At 39.8% G+C, this 13,496-nt stretch overlaps 3 protein-coding genes across 3 annotated transcripts; 1 reads left to right on the forward strand and 2 right to left on the reverse strand.

Moving 5' to 3' along the window:
• Positions 1 to 98: 98 nt before the first annotated feature.
• LOC101849571 lies at positions 99 to 1,303 on the reverse strand. Its single transcript, XM_005111317.2, has 2 exons — positions 1,096 to 1,303; positions 99 to 484 (listed from the first exon to the last, which is right to left on the reverse strand). The coding sequence occupies exons 1-2, from the start codon at positions 1,148 to 1,150 to the stop codon at positions 231 to 233; spliced, it is 309 nt and encodes a 102-aa protein (XP_005111374.1). The 5' UTR covers positions 1,151 to 1,303; the 3' UTR covers positions 99 to 230.
• A 1,748-nt stretch (positions 1,304 to 3,051) lies between these two features.
• On the reverse strand, positions 3,052 to 7,574 carry LOC101850048 (toll-like receptor 4). Its single transcript, XM_013089772.2, has one exon. The coding sequence runs from the start codon at positions 6,358 to 6,360 to the stop codon at positions 3,577 to 3,579; it is 2,784 nt and encodes a 927-aa protein (XP_012945226.1). The 5' UTR covers positions 6,361 to 7,574; the 3' UTR covers positions 3,052 to 3,576.
• A 2,715-nt stretch (positions 7,575 to 10,289) lies between these two features.
• On the forward strand, positions 10,290 to 13,496 carry LOC106013599 (dnaJ homolog subfamily C member 4). Its single transcript, XM_013089771.2, has one exon. The coding sequence runs from the start codon at positions 10,392 to 10,394 to the stop codon at positions 11,298 to 11,300; it is 909 nt and encodes a 302-aa protein (XP_012945225.1). The 5' UTR covers positions 10,290 to 10,391; the 3' UTR covers positions 11,301 to 13,496.

The following is a 13,496-nucleotide window of genomic DNA, read 5'->3' on the forward strand; positions in this document are numbered from 1 at the left end:
TGTGTGTGTAGTGTGTGTGTGTGTGTGTGACTATCAAATATTTGTGAAAAATGTAGACATGTAGGCTAAAATAAGTGGTCAATTGGGTGTGTCCTCATACTCAGCTTCACTAGAAAAAGGGGTGCTGCAGTTTGGCACCCAACGATGATGTTTCTGTACAACGGAAGAATGGCTAAATAGCCTTCATGATATACTTAGAGTCAACATCCAGTAATCTAGCATTCGTTATTTCACTTTTCAATGTAGACAGCAATGATTCCTTCATGGCCATCCCTCATGTACACATAGTAACCTCCCCTACCATGTTCGGGAGAGGCAGCTGTCACGTCAGGATTGTCAGGCAAGAGACAAGGGAAGAAACTCCTGGGGCCTGGTCCCAGCATAGGCAGACAACCAGTTATCTCCCCTTTCATGTTGAGATGGAAAAGATTTTCTCGGTACAGATTCTCCCCATTGTGGTGAGTACAGGACACGAGCAAGCCGGCTGAAAAGGGGGGAAAATGCATAGAAATTGTTTAATTTTTATTATAAATTATCACCTCTTTTGCAAACACTGAATCAGTAAGTTGGCAACTATGCTAGATGCAGTTCAGCTGCTGACAAACTAACGTGTTTCAAGACTGAACGTGGGGACTAAATTCTATACTTCAAAGGCTAAGTCCTTTACAATTGCATGTAAAAGATGTGAGTGCTAGTCCTGTATGAAAAAACCTTTTCCATTGAGTATCTCTGTCCTTTCAGAGCCAAAGTAGGGTCACTTTTTCACGGCATAATGCTGATGATGTAACAATTTTCTGAATGAGCTTTCTGTCAGTTAAAGTAAACTAGTCATGTCAAAGTGTGATAATAGAGAAGAATATGAGAAAAGATAAGTTGAGACCAAGGAAATGTAAATCATACAAATAAAATTAACTTCAAGAAATGAAATTTTCTCCACAAGACGCTCTAAGTGAGAATGATTAGCAGGCAAATATGACTTCTTTCATCCCAATGTCTCACATATCCCTTTTTTGTGTGTGATACGTTAGACAGTTAGAAGATATACTTCACAAATAGCCAGAATGCGAGAGTGGACGTAAACAAAAACACTCTCACCTAGATGTTTCAGGATACAAATGTCAGTTGGATGACCAGGAAGCTGTACACTCATGGTGATAGTCACTGGCTCCTGAACATTTTTGGAATTAGGAAAAATAAAGAATTACCCAAAGCTGCCTACTCCTCATTCAAATTCACAAAATCAACTTCTTACACGTTAAAAATACAGTCAAACCTGCCTAAGACAACCATGTGGTCTAGGAGAAAAATGGTCATCACAGACAGTTTATCTTAAGTAAGAGTTTTACGGCACTAGCAACACAAAAAGGTCATTTAAGTGCTGAAGATTAGAAGTGTGTAACAAGAGAGTAACAAACACAAAAAAGGAGGAGAAATAAGGACGATAGATGTTTGATAGGAAATAAGGAGCAAACCACATTAGAGCACCCGCCAACCACCGCCATCATAGACAGGTGGTCGTCGATCTTGAACAGTGTAAAGTATCATCATAATATGAGAGAAAACGCATGGGAAAATTGGGATGTGGTCATTTGAACAGGTTGTCTTGGACAGGCGGTCAATAGAGAAGGTTCAAATGTTGTTGTTGTTTTTTAAGCATAGCAGAAAGTTTTAAAATGTAGATCAAATCCTAGCCAAAAATTAAATCAAAGCATGTTATCTTCAAGTTTTATTAATGATTACAATACAGTTTTGAAAACTGCATCTACCATCAACAGAAGTCAAGATATTTGCGATTGAAGGAGGTGGGGGGTCTCCTTGTGCCAGAGGTAGAATTAGTGAGAAAATGGATGCCGAAATTTAGTAAATTCCAAAGCCTGGGAGACATTGGAAACTGCAAATTTAGATCTACATTCGTTGCGAGTTTGATCAACGTTTTCAGTAAAATTCACACTAAAATGTGTTCTTAAACGGACATAAAAGATGCTGAACCAAAAAGAATTTGATAAATATTGCCCAACAGGAGCAAAAATGTCGGTTTTTCAATTTCATTATTTTGACGAGCAGCTGGTTTCACTACGTTGCCACATATATAAAATGTTTTGCCACAAACCTTACTTGTATTGAAGATATACATTATGTTAACTGCTTCTACTGAATGTGCCATAAGTCCTTTAATGTAGGAGTAAGTTACATTCCAATACAATTTTTTTCTTACATTTACTTTCATTAGCCATGACCCCTACAATATCTGTCCATGAACATTTCAGCACAAACAAAATATAGGAATGTAGAGTGTTCATGTATGTTCTAACTGACCAAAAGATTTTTATGAGAAAACAATATCAACAAAATCATTCATTTTAGTCTCACTTCAAGACACATGTGTTACGACGTGGTGGAATCAGGCGCTCATCAATTTTTGGGCATATGGCTTTATTGGTAGCATCTCAACGCCTGTTCATTTGCCTTGCTTTTGATAAATATAAATGAACACTAATTATTGCTGATAACAATAATAGTGTTAATTAAGCTAGATACATCGATATGAACAATACTCTGGTTGTAACCTCATGATATTCTGATAATGCATGCTTTAAAAGTCATGGGAACACTTTTTATCTTTTTCTGTACGCAGTGAATTTACTTTTCTGGCCATCCAAATAGCACAAGAACAAGAACATAATACATGTATTGAGAAATAGAGCGACATGAAGTACCCGACCAAATTAAGTGTCTGTATACAGTGTAGTTTTTTCTGGTTATAAAAAAGCTCCCTTTTAAAACACTTGGTGTTTAAGGCTAATGAAGTGGCTGGAAAGCTGATGCTGATATCATTCATACCTGATACTGCAGAACCAAGTTAAATGGCAAACCATGAAGTCTTCTCACAAAACTCAAATCGTCCGAGAGTATCCCTGAAAGTTCCATTAATCTGTCCCCGTCGTTTTATGCAAGAAAAATTCTGAAATTATGCAAACTGAGCCCAAAAATGTGAAATTATGCGATTCTGTTAGTTTTAACAAAGAATGATAAAGGAAAATAATCGGAAATTATGCAAAAGATGATCAAATTTTGCGAAATTATGCGGGGTGCATAAAACCACGGGGACAGATTAATCACGTCCAAAATGCAGGTACATGTAGTTGTGCGGTGTCCGTGCAGTGGTCCCCGGCTATCCGAGATCTTGTCCCTGTAATAGCCGAACCCTGCTATAACTGGGGATCATGTTTACATATTACATGTAATAATATCGTAACTAATGGTTAACGGGTGGGGTCACCTTTGTGACATAGATAACCCACTGCCAATTTATGAATCATTGCTCCTTTCTTTTCCATTGAAAATTTTACGCCTTTTCTCTATCTTCCTTTTTTCCCCTAGTTCATGTACTTTCCTACTTGAAAGTAGGCTCAAAGGGTTTTTCAAATTATTATGATATGATATATTGTCACACCCCCCCCCCCCACACACACACACATGCACACACGCACACATGCACATACACGCATACACAACCTTTACACAAAAACGCGCGTGCACGCGCGCACCACCACCAGTTCCTTAGGTCTATTAGTATTAGTTTAACAACCGAGTCCTCAGTTTCTGCCGGAGTTCATAACACATGCGCAGCCTGGGTAGACAGATGATGTTGTCTTCCGACACAGCACAGAGCAAGTCCGTTGGCAGCCTGTCCACAGTCATGTGGTCAACAAGGATCAGCAGCCGGTGTGGGTTTTCCGGACCCTGGGCATACACAGACATCTTTGCTGTGAAAAGTCCCCACTCGTCACTCGTCAGGAAACGTGGAGTGACCACCAGTAGTGTCTTCCAGCAGCTGTTGATGGCCTCAGCTATACTGTTCGCCATCGGTTGGTTGGGGATCTGATCACGGTCACGTACGTAACACGTCAAACCCAGCTCGTCTTCTATGAAGGCACGGAGGACAAGGCAAGGGAATTGGTAGTCCTCCTCTGCGTAACCGATGAACAGTCCGATGTTGTAGTCCGCTCTCGTCTTTAGGTGGTAGTCGTGGAGGAAGATCCTCATTGCGAACGCCTTGATGTATCGTTTGTGTCTAGAGAAAAGAACGACAAGTAAGAAGCCTGTAAAAAGTAGCGTGGCTGTCATCAGGGAGAGGAGAAGAGACGTCTTGCCCACACAACGCCTCCACAGAGCGCGGATGTCCTGTGAGGATGGGACCGGGGAGAGAAATTGACGTTCCTCTAGCCACAAACAAGTATAGTTCCTGTCCTCGTCCAGGGTCACTCGTGTGAGGTGGAGCCACAATAAAAAGGATATATCCTCACAAGTACAGGAGAACAAATTCTCTTGGATGTACATTTTAAAATTAGGTTGTGTTAAGGAAAATTCGTCGAGTTCATTCCTTTCATGCACAGCAAGTTGTTTTATATTATTTGCTCTCAAGTCTAGCTCCCTGAGAAGAGGGGTGTTGATCAGCTCAACTGACAATGATGCTAGTCTATTTCCCTTCATGGAAATGGTTTTTATTTCTTTATTATATTCAAAGATATCAGCGGGCAATGCTTCTAGACCATTGTGCGATAAGTTGATAGTTTCTAATGACTTCAGATGGCTAAATAACCTTTGTCCTAGTTCTAACATGAATCTTGAACTGAGTTGACAGTATGAAAAATCTACCAGTTTAAGGGAGGGGAGCTTATCGAAAAAACTCTCGCTTAACTCGGAAATATTGTTTCTGGAAAAATGAAATCGCTCGAGATTATTTAAACCTCTGAAAACAGCCGGCATCTTTGAAAAGCCGTTTCCTGAAAGGTCTAAATCAGTGAGGTTGGGTGCTTTATCGAAAACAATTTCCCCAAAGAGCATATTTTGATACGTATCTGGAGAATTCGAGCGATTTAAAACAAGCAGATTCTCAGACAGTGTATACGTTATAGTCAGATTGAGATGCTGTGCCAAGCCGTTCTCTGCACACATGTTTTCTGAATATTCTGGCAATAGAGAGGGTTTCTCTTTGATCCATTCGTCAAGGCTAGCATACATGTCTCGGAGGTTAACAACCTTAAATTCTTCAAGGCTTTTCCACATTGAAATGTCTATTCCCTGGAGACCGACGTAATCTGCTAGTGATACCTTAAGTAGTGCTTTTATGTTATCTGATAAGTCTAAATACTTCGCGCAAGAAAATAACAATGATTTACTCGTCGAGTTCGCGGGACGAATATTAAACTTGTGTATTCTGTTATATCGCAAGCTGAGTCGCTCAATGCATACATTAACCAGGGCGTCGTACTCCTGATTTTCTTCGCCCCATGTTACTTGCGGGTGACGACAATTGACATTGTCAAATCTCACTTCCCGTAATTTCCTGTGAGAAAATGGGGACAGACTTCGAACAGCATTGTTTAAGCCTATTATACTGTTGAAGAGGGTAAAGCTCTCAAGATAACGCAGATGAAGTAATGCTTGGCTGTGAATGTTTCCAAGTTGTTTTGCTTCAATTGAGCACTTTATCACTTCAAGGTGCCTAAAGACTTTGAAGTAATCTCTCGAAATGGTTTCAGTAACCGAATTAACATCCAGTGTCGTCAGGTTTGGCATGAGAGTTTTAAGACTATGATACCTCTTATTCGGATCAATAAAGTCATGTATATCTAGTGAAAACGTTGTCAGGAGTGGCAGCTTGGAGTCTTCGGTCAAGAACCGTAAGTCGGTTTCAAACAATATATTATTTTTATTCGTATCAGAAAACGTGGCACCATATTGCAGAAAGTGACTACTTGTCGCGTTGTTGGTGTCAGCTTGATTGTCTGGCACCTCGACAAAACAGCCAAAATTATTGCCACGTAACAAGAGGTACTCCAATTTGGCAAGGGGTGCGAAGAGAGCAGGAGGAATGGCAAGTTCGCTTGCTTCGTTGCACCCGGAGTAAGCAAGGTTGTTGTTTTCCAAGTTCAGATATTCTAAATTCATCACGTCTTGAAAAGCATTATCTTCTATGTTGTCTAGTTTGCCGTGAGAGATGCTCAAGACTCTCAGATCAGATCTACCCCTTAGGAAGTCCCGCGTTAAGGAAGAAAAGCAATTATAGTCCAGCAGCATTACACTGGTCTCCATAGGAACCATGAAACTTGAAAGAACAGTTATATTCAAAGCCCGACAATCTGCGATGGTATCAGTAGCATTGTGGGAAATGTTACAAGGAGAATCCATACTTATCCTTTGGGGAAAAGGGGGCCTGGTTGTCCTCATATTCCTGATTCCACCGCCATGAACATGAAAAAGCGGGTGAAAAAGACACAAAAGCACAAGCAAAATATGAAATAACTGGCTCATTTTGAAACTTTGAGATAGGAGACACGAGACGAACGAAGACATTGTTCATGTTATACACTTAACAAATCCGGACTGAATGTTCCTTTAGAATAATGCACTTTCACACTTTTGTTCTCTGCTTCAAACTTGCAGTATATCACTAAGGCTTCCTGCACGATACAGGAATTGTCTGCATGATTGTGTCAGTCTAATAAACCTGACTAGGTCTACTTATAAAATATAAGTTCATTCGTCATCCAGAGGTACTATAATAATTCCTTAATAGAAGCAGGCTTTTTGTGTGGCGTCGATAGTCAAGTGTTTTGGCTGATTGACTCGTAATCGTGAGGCTGGAAGTTGGGGGGTCAAGCCTCAGGCCCAACGTTGTGTCCTTGGGAAAAGCACTTCACATGAATGTTCATCACTTCATCCAGGTGGGTATGGTACCCGGCCACGACAGCGTAAGATCTTGTCAATATGTTGGTGTTTTAGCGCCTATGAAATGGCAGCTTGCATTGTATGCCTACCAGAAAGTTGAGATTGTTTCAGAATGCTATCAAGCCTGCTGGTGCCATAATAATACACATAGTAAAGCGCGAGGCAAAGTTATAAGTTATAACACTCCAGGAAATCTCGAGGAAATGAATCCAATAAAGGCAACAAATAAAATCCCACTAAACCAGCAGTTCCTGGCCAGAGCATGCACGCACGTTTCCTTCCAGTGGCTGTCTTCTATTAGAAAGTAAGGTGATATGTGTTACGGCTCCTTTGACATAATACAGCTCTTCTCTTGGCGATCAATATAATTCTGTGGTACCAGAACAACAGCAGTGTCGAGAAATGTTGCCGAGGATTGATACGGGTCAGTGGATTCTCTAAGAACGTACGGGCGGGGTGGAGCTGGAGGAGGGGAAAGCTGATGTGAGGGAGAGAAAGAGACAGAGAGAGACAGAGAGAGACAGAGAGAGACAGAGAGAGACAGAGAGAGACAGAGAGAGACAGACATAGAGAGAGAGGGGGATGAGGGGGGTGGGGGTAGATATTATTTCCAATTCGAGCTTTACATAATATGCTTGCATGCGTTCGGGTGTATAACATTGAACACTTTTTGGATTTCCCTGGCAGTCTACCAGAAACCAGCAAAGCAGGATCTACCTTAGCACATTCCAGCCAGAGAGAAGAGCAATTTCTGTGTATGTAACATATCAAAAAAGACAAAAAAGGGGAAGGAGCGCCCAACTTTGAATGAGTCCATTGATACCGTAATAAAGGGAAAAAATTACGAGTGCCATTTGTATCCTTGGTTTCTACCCTCCATGTCAAATATTCTTGACTATTTCAAAGTATCAAAATAGTCTAGAGATGAATTAAAAATCACGATCCCAATCCGTATCTTTTGTCATTTTTGTAAATTTCCTATTGCACAGGAACATCACAAGCTCTGTTAGCACAGCGCTGGATTACCCTGCGGGCGGATCTGGTTTGAATCTCGTTCTCGAACTAGAGGGTTGTCAGGGAAGTTTAGTGTTTATCCAACAGTTGGGCTTGGTCTTTTCCGAGATTGCCGTCAAATTGAAGAACACACCTTTTGATTAAATTGGCGTCTTGAAAGATTACATTATGCCCACACCATACCAAACCGAAGTCTGAAACAGTCTGAATTGTATATATTATTATTATTATATTGCAGTTCATTGAGACGTTAAGTGTGACGACTGGACTTATTCTACTTAAAAGTAAGACTGAACTGTTAGTACATGATAATTACTGCATGGTGCTGCTTTTTGGTTGCTGCTTGGAGGGCAAAAAAATCCCTTCTTTCCACGTCGCCTTTACTTCCTCAAGTCGAAGTCAGGTACCCATTACTGCTGGGTAGGCAGGAGGGGGCGAAAAAAAAATCTGGGTCCGAACCGGGCTCGAACCCGGACTTTCCGCTTCGGAGACGAGCGCACTAACCGCTACACCACCGCACCGTTGTTAACACACCACAACCGATCGCATCTCTCCACCAGGTCACGTGACTGAGAGGAATGTACGTTCTACAAATTGAGAAAAGCATTCGACCCCGCGCAGATTCAACTCAATATTCTTCGTGGATAGGCTATTATAATAACTCCAACAAGTCGTAAGACTATTACCATGCGTTGTTGCGGCAATTAAAGTACGTGTATAGGGCTGAGTAAACGTGGTCATATTATTCTGTATAAAAAGACAGGTTTCAAGCTACATGTAACTAAATTTTAGGAAAAGAATTTTGGTTATCTATACATCTATACATATTATATTTGTGAAAGTTTCTTCACTTTGGCCGCCTAAAACTTCCGAACCACTTAACTTTCGGATTTGAAAAAAATTAATCGTGGTTCAGAATCATTTAAAAAATGCACAGTTTTATTGAGGAACCTGAAGTCACTGTAGTTTAATTTTCAGATTTTTGATTAGTTTCGGTTAGATCTAATCTTGGGAAAGTTCGTCTTCTAAGACGCCATTGTGAACAAACGAGATTACCGTTCACTAGCCGTGCACACTGCCGAAAGAGGAATAGAGAATCAATCTATACGTCTCTCTATCTTGACCTTCTATTTTTTTGCATCTCTCAAGGTTTATTGCTCCATTCCAGTAGAGTGTAAATATAGTAGGCCAATGACTTTCAGCTGATATAAATGCAGCGATCATCTCTTTCATCGAAAGGGTGTCCAGCTAATTTATACAATTATTTGTGTGTGTGTGTTTCATGTGTGTGTGTATATATATATATAGGCCTATTATTTATATATATATATATATATATATATATATATATATATATATATATATATATATATATATATATATATATATATATATATATATATATATATATATATAATATTGTATGTGTTTTACAGCGCTTGCAACTGCGTAAGGTCAATGACCGCGCAGGACACACCAAACTTTTTCAGTTGGTAGGAACACGGGTGGCGCAACTTTCACACGCGATCTCCGAGATTTTTCGCCCTTTCCTGAAAAGCAGGCGGCATAACATTGTTAGACAGCGGGAAAGGACGTGAAAAGAGAAAATCTTAGAGAAGAAAATTTTTCGTCGTTAGCCGGATTCGAACCCGGGACCTATTGAATGATGGGCGAACACCTTTACCGCTAGACCACGAGAGGCCCCTATATAATATTGTGTGGTATGCCTACGTAGAGGAGAGTCAAAATGATAAGGTCTATAAGTGTGCGTTGCGTGGCTGCGTAGCCAACCTTTTTATATTATTATGAAGCTGAGTCTTGGATAATGAACAAAACGCATTCAAACAAGGTCAACAGGCTTCATCTATCTTGTTTGAGAAGAATATTGAGGATTCACTAGATCTAGATAAATGATATCCCAGACACCAAAGTTCATTAGAGGGCGAAAGCCCGTGTGTATTTTCTGCCACCTAAGGAACATTCGGCTTAGATGGGCGGACACTTGGTCCGAATGCCAAACACACGGCTCCCCAAAGCTATTTTTAGTACAGATTAATGTGGAAGGCAGAACGTTGGTGCACCATCCAAAATATAATATTATGGTATAAAGACCACCTAAAGATTTCTTCGATGTGGGTGAGTGGAAGCCCTTTTAATTGACCAGTCACAGTTGCGTACAGCTGTGACATATGGCAGAAAGGTTTTTGAGAAAAATCAGAATTCATTGAAAAGCAGAAGAGATCTAAAAAGCAAGAAAATTAATCAAGATTGGCTTATATAATAGTCCAATCCTGACATTGACATTGTCTCAACAGACCACAATTGATTATTAGTGTTCTGTTTGTGGAAAAGCCTTGTCAAAAAGAATAGCATTTGAAACAACCACAGTAATAATGATGTAATGTTATAATCGGCCTATTTTCTATGCTTAATTAAAAACAATGTTGATTATGATGATAATTATAGTAATAAATACAATACGAAGTCGAAAGAAGTGTTTCTCTACAGAAAGAGATTAATAAAAGTGATAACTATTTTTAGAAACCTCTATTGTGAAGAGCTTCAGTTGCAACAACCCACAACAATGGTTACGTAAAAAAACAAGAGAACATCCAGAATCTAGATCTATCTTCACAACAGATATGAGTCTTCTGCTTTGTAAAGGATCTGTTTCGGGTACCAAAATGAAGTCCCTTTTAAGAATGTGTTCTCTGTGTTTAAAAACTTACACTTTTATAACCCCTGCAACAGTGTCTAATCGGGTTCTCCACCACTGGTCAAATTCATATGTTGCAAACTTTCCCCATCAACAACGACGGCGTACTGTGGCGACTTTGGTGCAGAAAAGGTCACACTATGAAGTTCTCGGAGTTACACGTTCGGCTTCTGCTCAAGAAATTCGAGAGGCATTTCTCAAGCTCTCAAAACAGTGTCATCCTGATACAAATACTAATGACCCAACAATGCACAGAAAGTTTGTACAAGTAAATGAAGCATACACAGTATTAAGCCGACCTCTTTCTCGGAGAGACTATGACTCAACCTTAGATGCTGATCGCTACATGCAAAGACACATGAACAATTCGGCGTCAGCATATAGGTCTCATGGCTATGGTTATTCAGCTGAAGCTGGTGCACATTACCATTATAAAGGACACATGTATGATGAAACCGACTGGTCACGCCAATATCACAAGGAGGGGGAAAACCTTAAAAACTTGGCTAACTTTTATGTTTTAACTTTATGTGTAACATTTGGAGTCGTAGCCTTAATACTTCAGTATATGTATAATTTTGTGCCAAATCCTAAGCTAAATAAACTGAGGAGAATGACAAATGCAGAGATTGAAAACCATGAGTTAATCATGACATCGGAACATGAAGGGGACACAGTGTTTTACTATGCAGTTAAAAATAAAGATGACCCCAAAGGTTTCAATGTGGTTGCTGTCAGCAAAAAACGGGTCAGTGGTGATTCAGATGAGCATGAAGTGCAGGAACTGACAAATATTTCAATGGAGCCAAGTGGTTCTTCCAAACCAGGATGTTGAATGTGTTTTGATCATTAGAAGGCCTTCTAATATAATGAGAAATGATTGTAACATCATGATGGTATTGGTGGACGCTATAGTACTATATATTATAACACGGATAACTCAAATTCGTTGGGACTGGCCTTGGTAGTTCGAGAGATCAGCAGTTCAAGGGATGTATCTTGTTAAGATAAAAAGAAGAAAAAAAACTGGACTGCAGGTACAGTTGGACGGATGCATTATAATTTCGACTCTTCCGTGTTCGACCTGTCCGTTGTATACTGTATGAATGTTACATGGTGAATCTGTTAATAAAATTAAATTTCTATCAATGGTAGCCAAATATATGTAACTTGGCTGGGTTCAGTTGAAATTCAATCGACAGTGAGTGAGGCACCAAATCTCTTTAATTATAATAAAAAGTTTTCCCAGAATAGTATGCTCTCCTCAGAAAGATCAGTGTCAACCTCCCTCTATTCGTAGTTTCAAGGACTGTTGGACTATTGTTGTATGTCGTGTTCATAAACGATGATAGTACTGCATGTTCAAGTATTTAATGACCTGACAGCATTTTATTCTGGAATGATAGAGATATATGTTTTTAAATCATAAATGTCCTACTTTTAAAACCCCTTCTCAGTCTGTCAGGGCCTGCTTTTCCTGTCACTGTACTCTTTCATCATCTCTTCGTCCCAATCCCAAATCCTGGAACTCTTAATAAAAGATCCTTGAAAATTCTCTTCATTGTTGGCACCAGACCAGTCGCCATAGCCCTTAATTCCCACCTAAACTCCTTGTCTGTGGCAGAATTCCTTTAGGAATTGTGGAGATCCTGTGTTCGCTTGTTGATGTTACAAATGTGCAAACGATGTGGTAGGCGTACCATTCACTCGCTGTCTTTATGTATTATATGTAGATGATAATGCTAAGGTGATGATGAACTTATTGTTGCGTAGCAGTTTGTAAGTTGGCCTACCGAGGTCAGAGAATTTTCTTTTCTAATACATGTGTTTTTTACGCCTTCATCAACACAATTTAGATCATATAGGAGGCAGGCTTTAGACCCACCAGGGCTGAGAGGGCAGCGTCCCAGCTGAAAGACCATGATTCCCAAACGATTTCTCCCGAATCAGCGATCGAAAAATTCTGATCTCCTTAGTTCGACAGCGAAACGTCTAACTGCTACACCATGGTCGCTGTTCTGAGGTCAGTGCATACGGACCTTCAGATTATGAAGAGTAATGCAGAACATAAAATACATTTGTCATGTAAGAGAACAAAAGGTAGGCCTACATAAACTTGATTATTTCCAAAGTTCTTTTGTAGGCCTACTGTGGGAATTTGATTCTAGTTCAAGTCTCTTTTTTATAATTTTTTGTAAACTTTGGGCGCGAAATGTTGTTAATTAACAATCTAAGTATCATCTCAACTTGTTTCTTAAAATTTAAACAGCAAGAAACTGCATAATTGAAATGTCTAAAATGAAATTTTTTATTTTTTTATTTAACAAATCACCATATCATACCATGATGACAAGTTTTGACACAGATCGGGAAAAAATCTCTAATAATTACTGTCTCTAAGGAATTCCAGTCCTAAAGTTACCACCAATATCATTGTGGCCCAAGACAACTTCCTTTGACAGGCAACGCATTTTGGGGGGATGTTCAAAATACAATATAAACGGATATAGCTCGAATCCGTCAGGACCGGCCTCGGCAATTCGAGGAATCGGCAGTTCAGGTGATACCTTACAAAGATGAAAAAGAAGAGAAAAACGGGACAGCTGGCAGTTTGACAGATGCATGATTTCTAGTCTTCGTGTTTGACCTATCCGTGTTACTGTGTATGTACTTGTGATCAGCATCTGTGGTAGCAGTTAGGTGCTTTGTGCTTTGCCGTGTTATGCAGAAGACATGAGTTCAGTTCTTGAGTAGGAAAGTTTTTGGGGGATTTTTTAAATTGAATATATCTCTGTCTTCCAGGTTCTAGGAGGATGTTGTATCCCTCTAAGCTCTAAGCCTTTTTTGGCCCTGACAGGTAGGGTTGAAGCAGCCCCTAAATGATCTAAACTGTGTTGATTGATGGGGCATAAAACACTTGCAGATACTTACACTAAGGCATGGATAACTATAAGTCAAACACGTAGGGGATCGACACATGTTTGGCACAGCCTTCTGCTTATTTAAATGAAAATGAAAAAGTGAAGAGGTA

This window comes from Aplysia californica, unplaced genomic scaffold (genome assembly GCF_000002075.1).
Source record: "Aplysia californica isolate F4 #8 unplaced genomic scaffold, AplCal3.0 scaffold01040, whole genome shotgun sequence".
Classification (NCBI taxonomy): Eukaryota; Metazoa; Mollusca; class Gastropoda; order Aplysiida; family Aplysiidae; genus Aplysia; species Aplysia californica.

Bases quoted from the DNA above. Each gene is read 5' to 3' on its own strand.
- LOC101849571 (XM_005111317.2), bottom strand. From the start codon at position 1,150: ATGAGTGTACAGCTTCCTGGTCATCCAACTGACATTTGTATCCTGAAA. The intron at 485-1,095 runs GTGAGAGTGTTT...CCCCCTTTTCAG, and splicing joins TTGTATCCTGAAACATCTAG to CCGGCTTGCTCGTGTCCTGT.
- LOC101850048 (XM_013089772.2), bottom strand. From the start codon at position 6,360: ATGTCTTCGTTCGTCTCGTGTCTCCTATCTCAAAGTTTCAAAATGAGC.
- LOC106013599 (XM_013089771.2), top strand. From the start codon at position 10,392: ATGAGTCTTCTGCTTTGTAAAGGATCTGTTTCGGGTACCAAAATGAAG.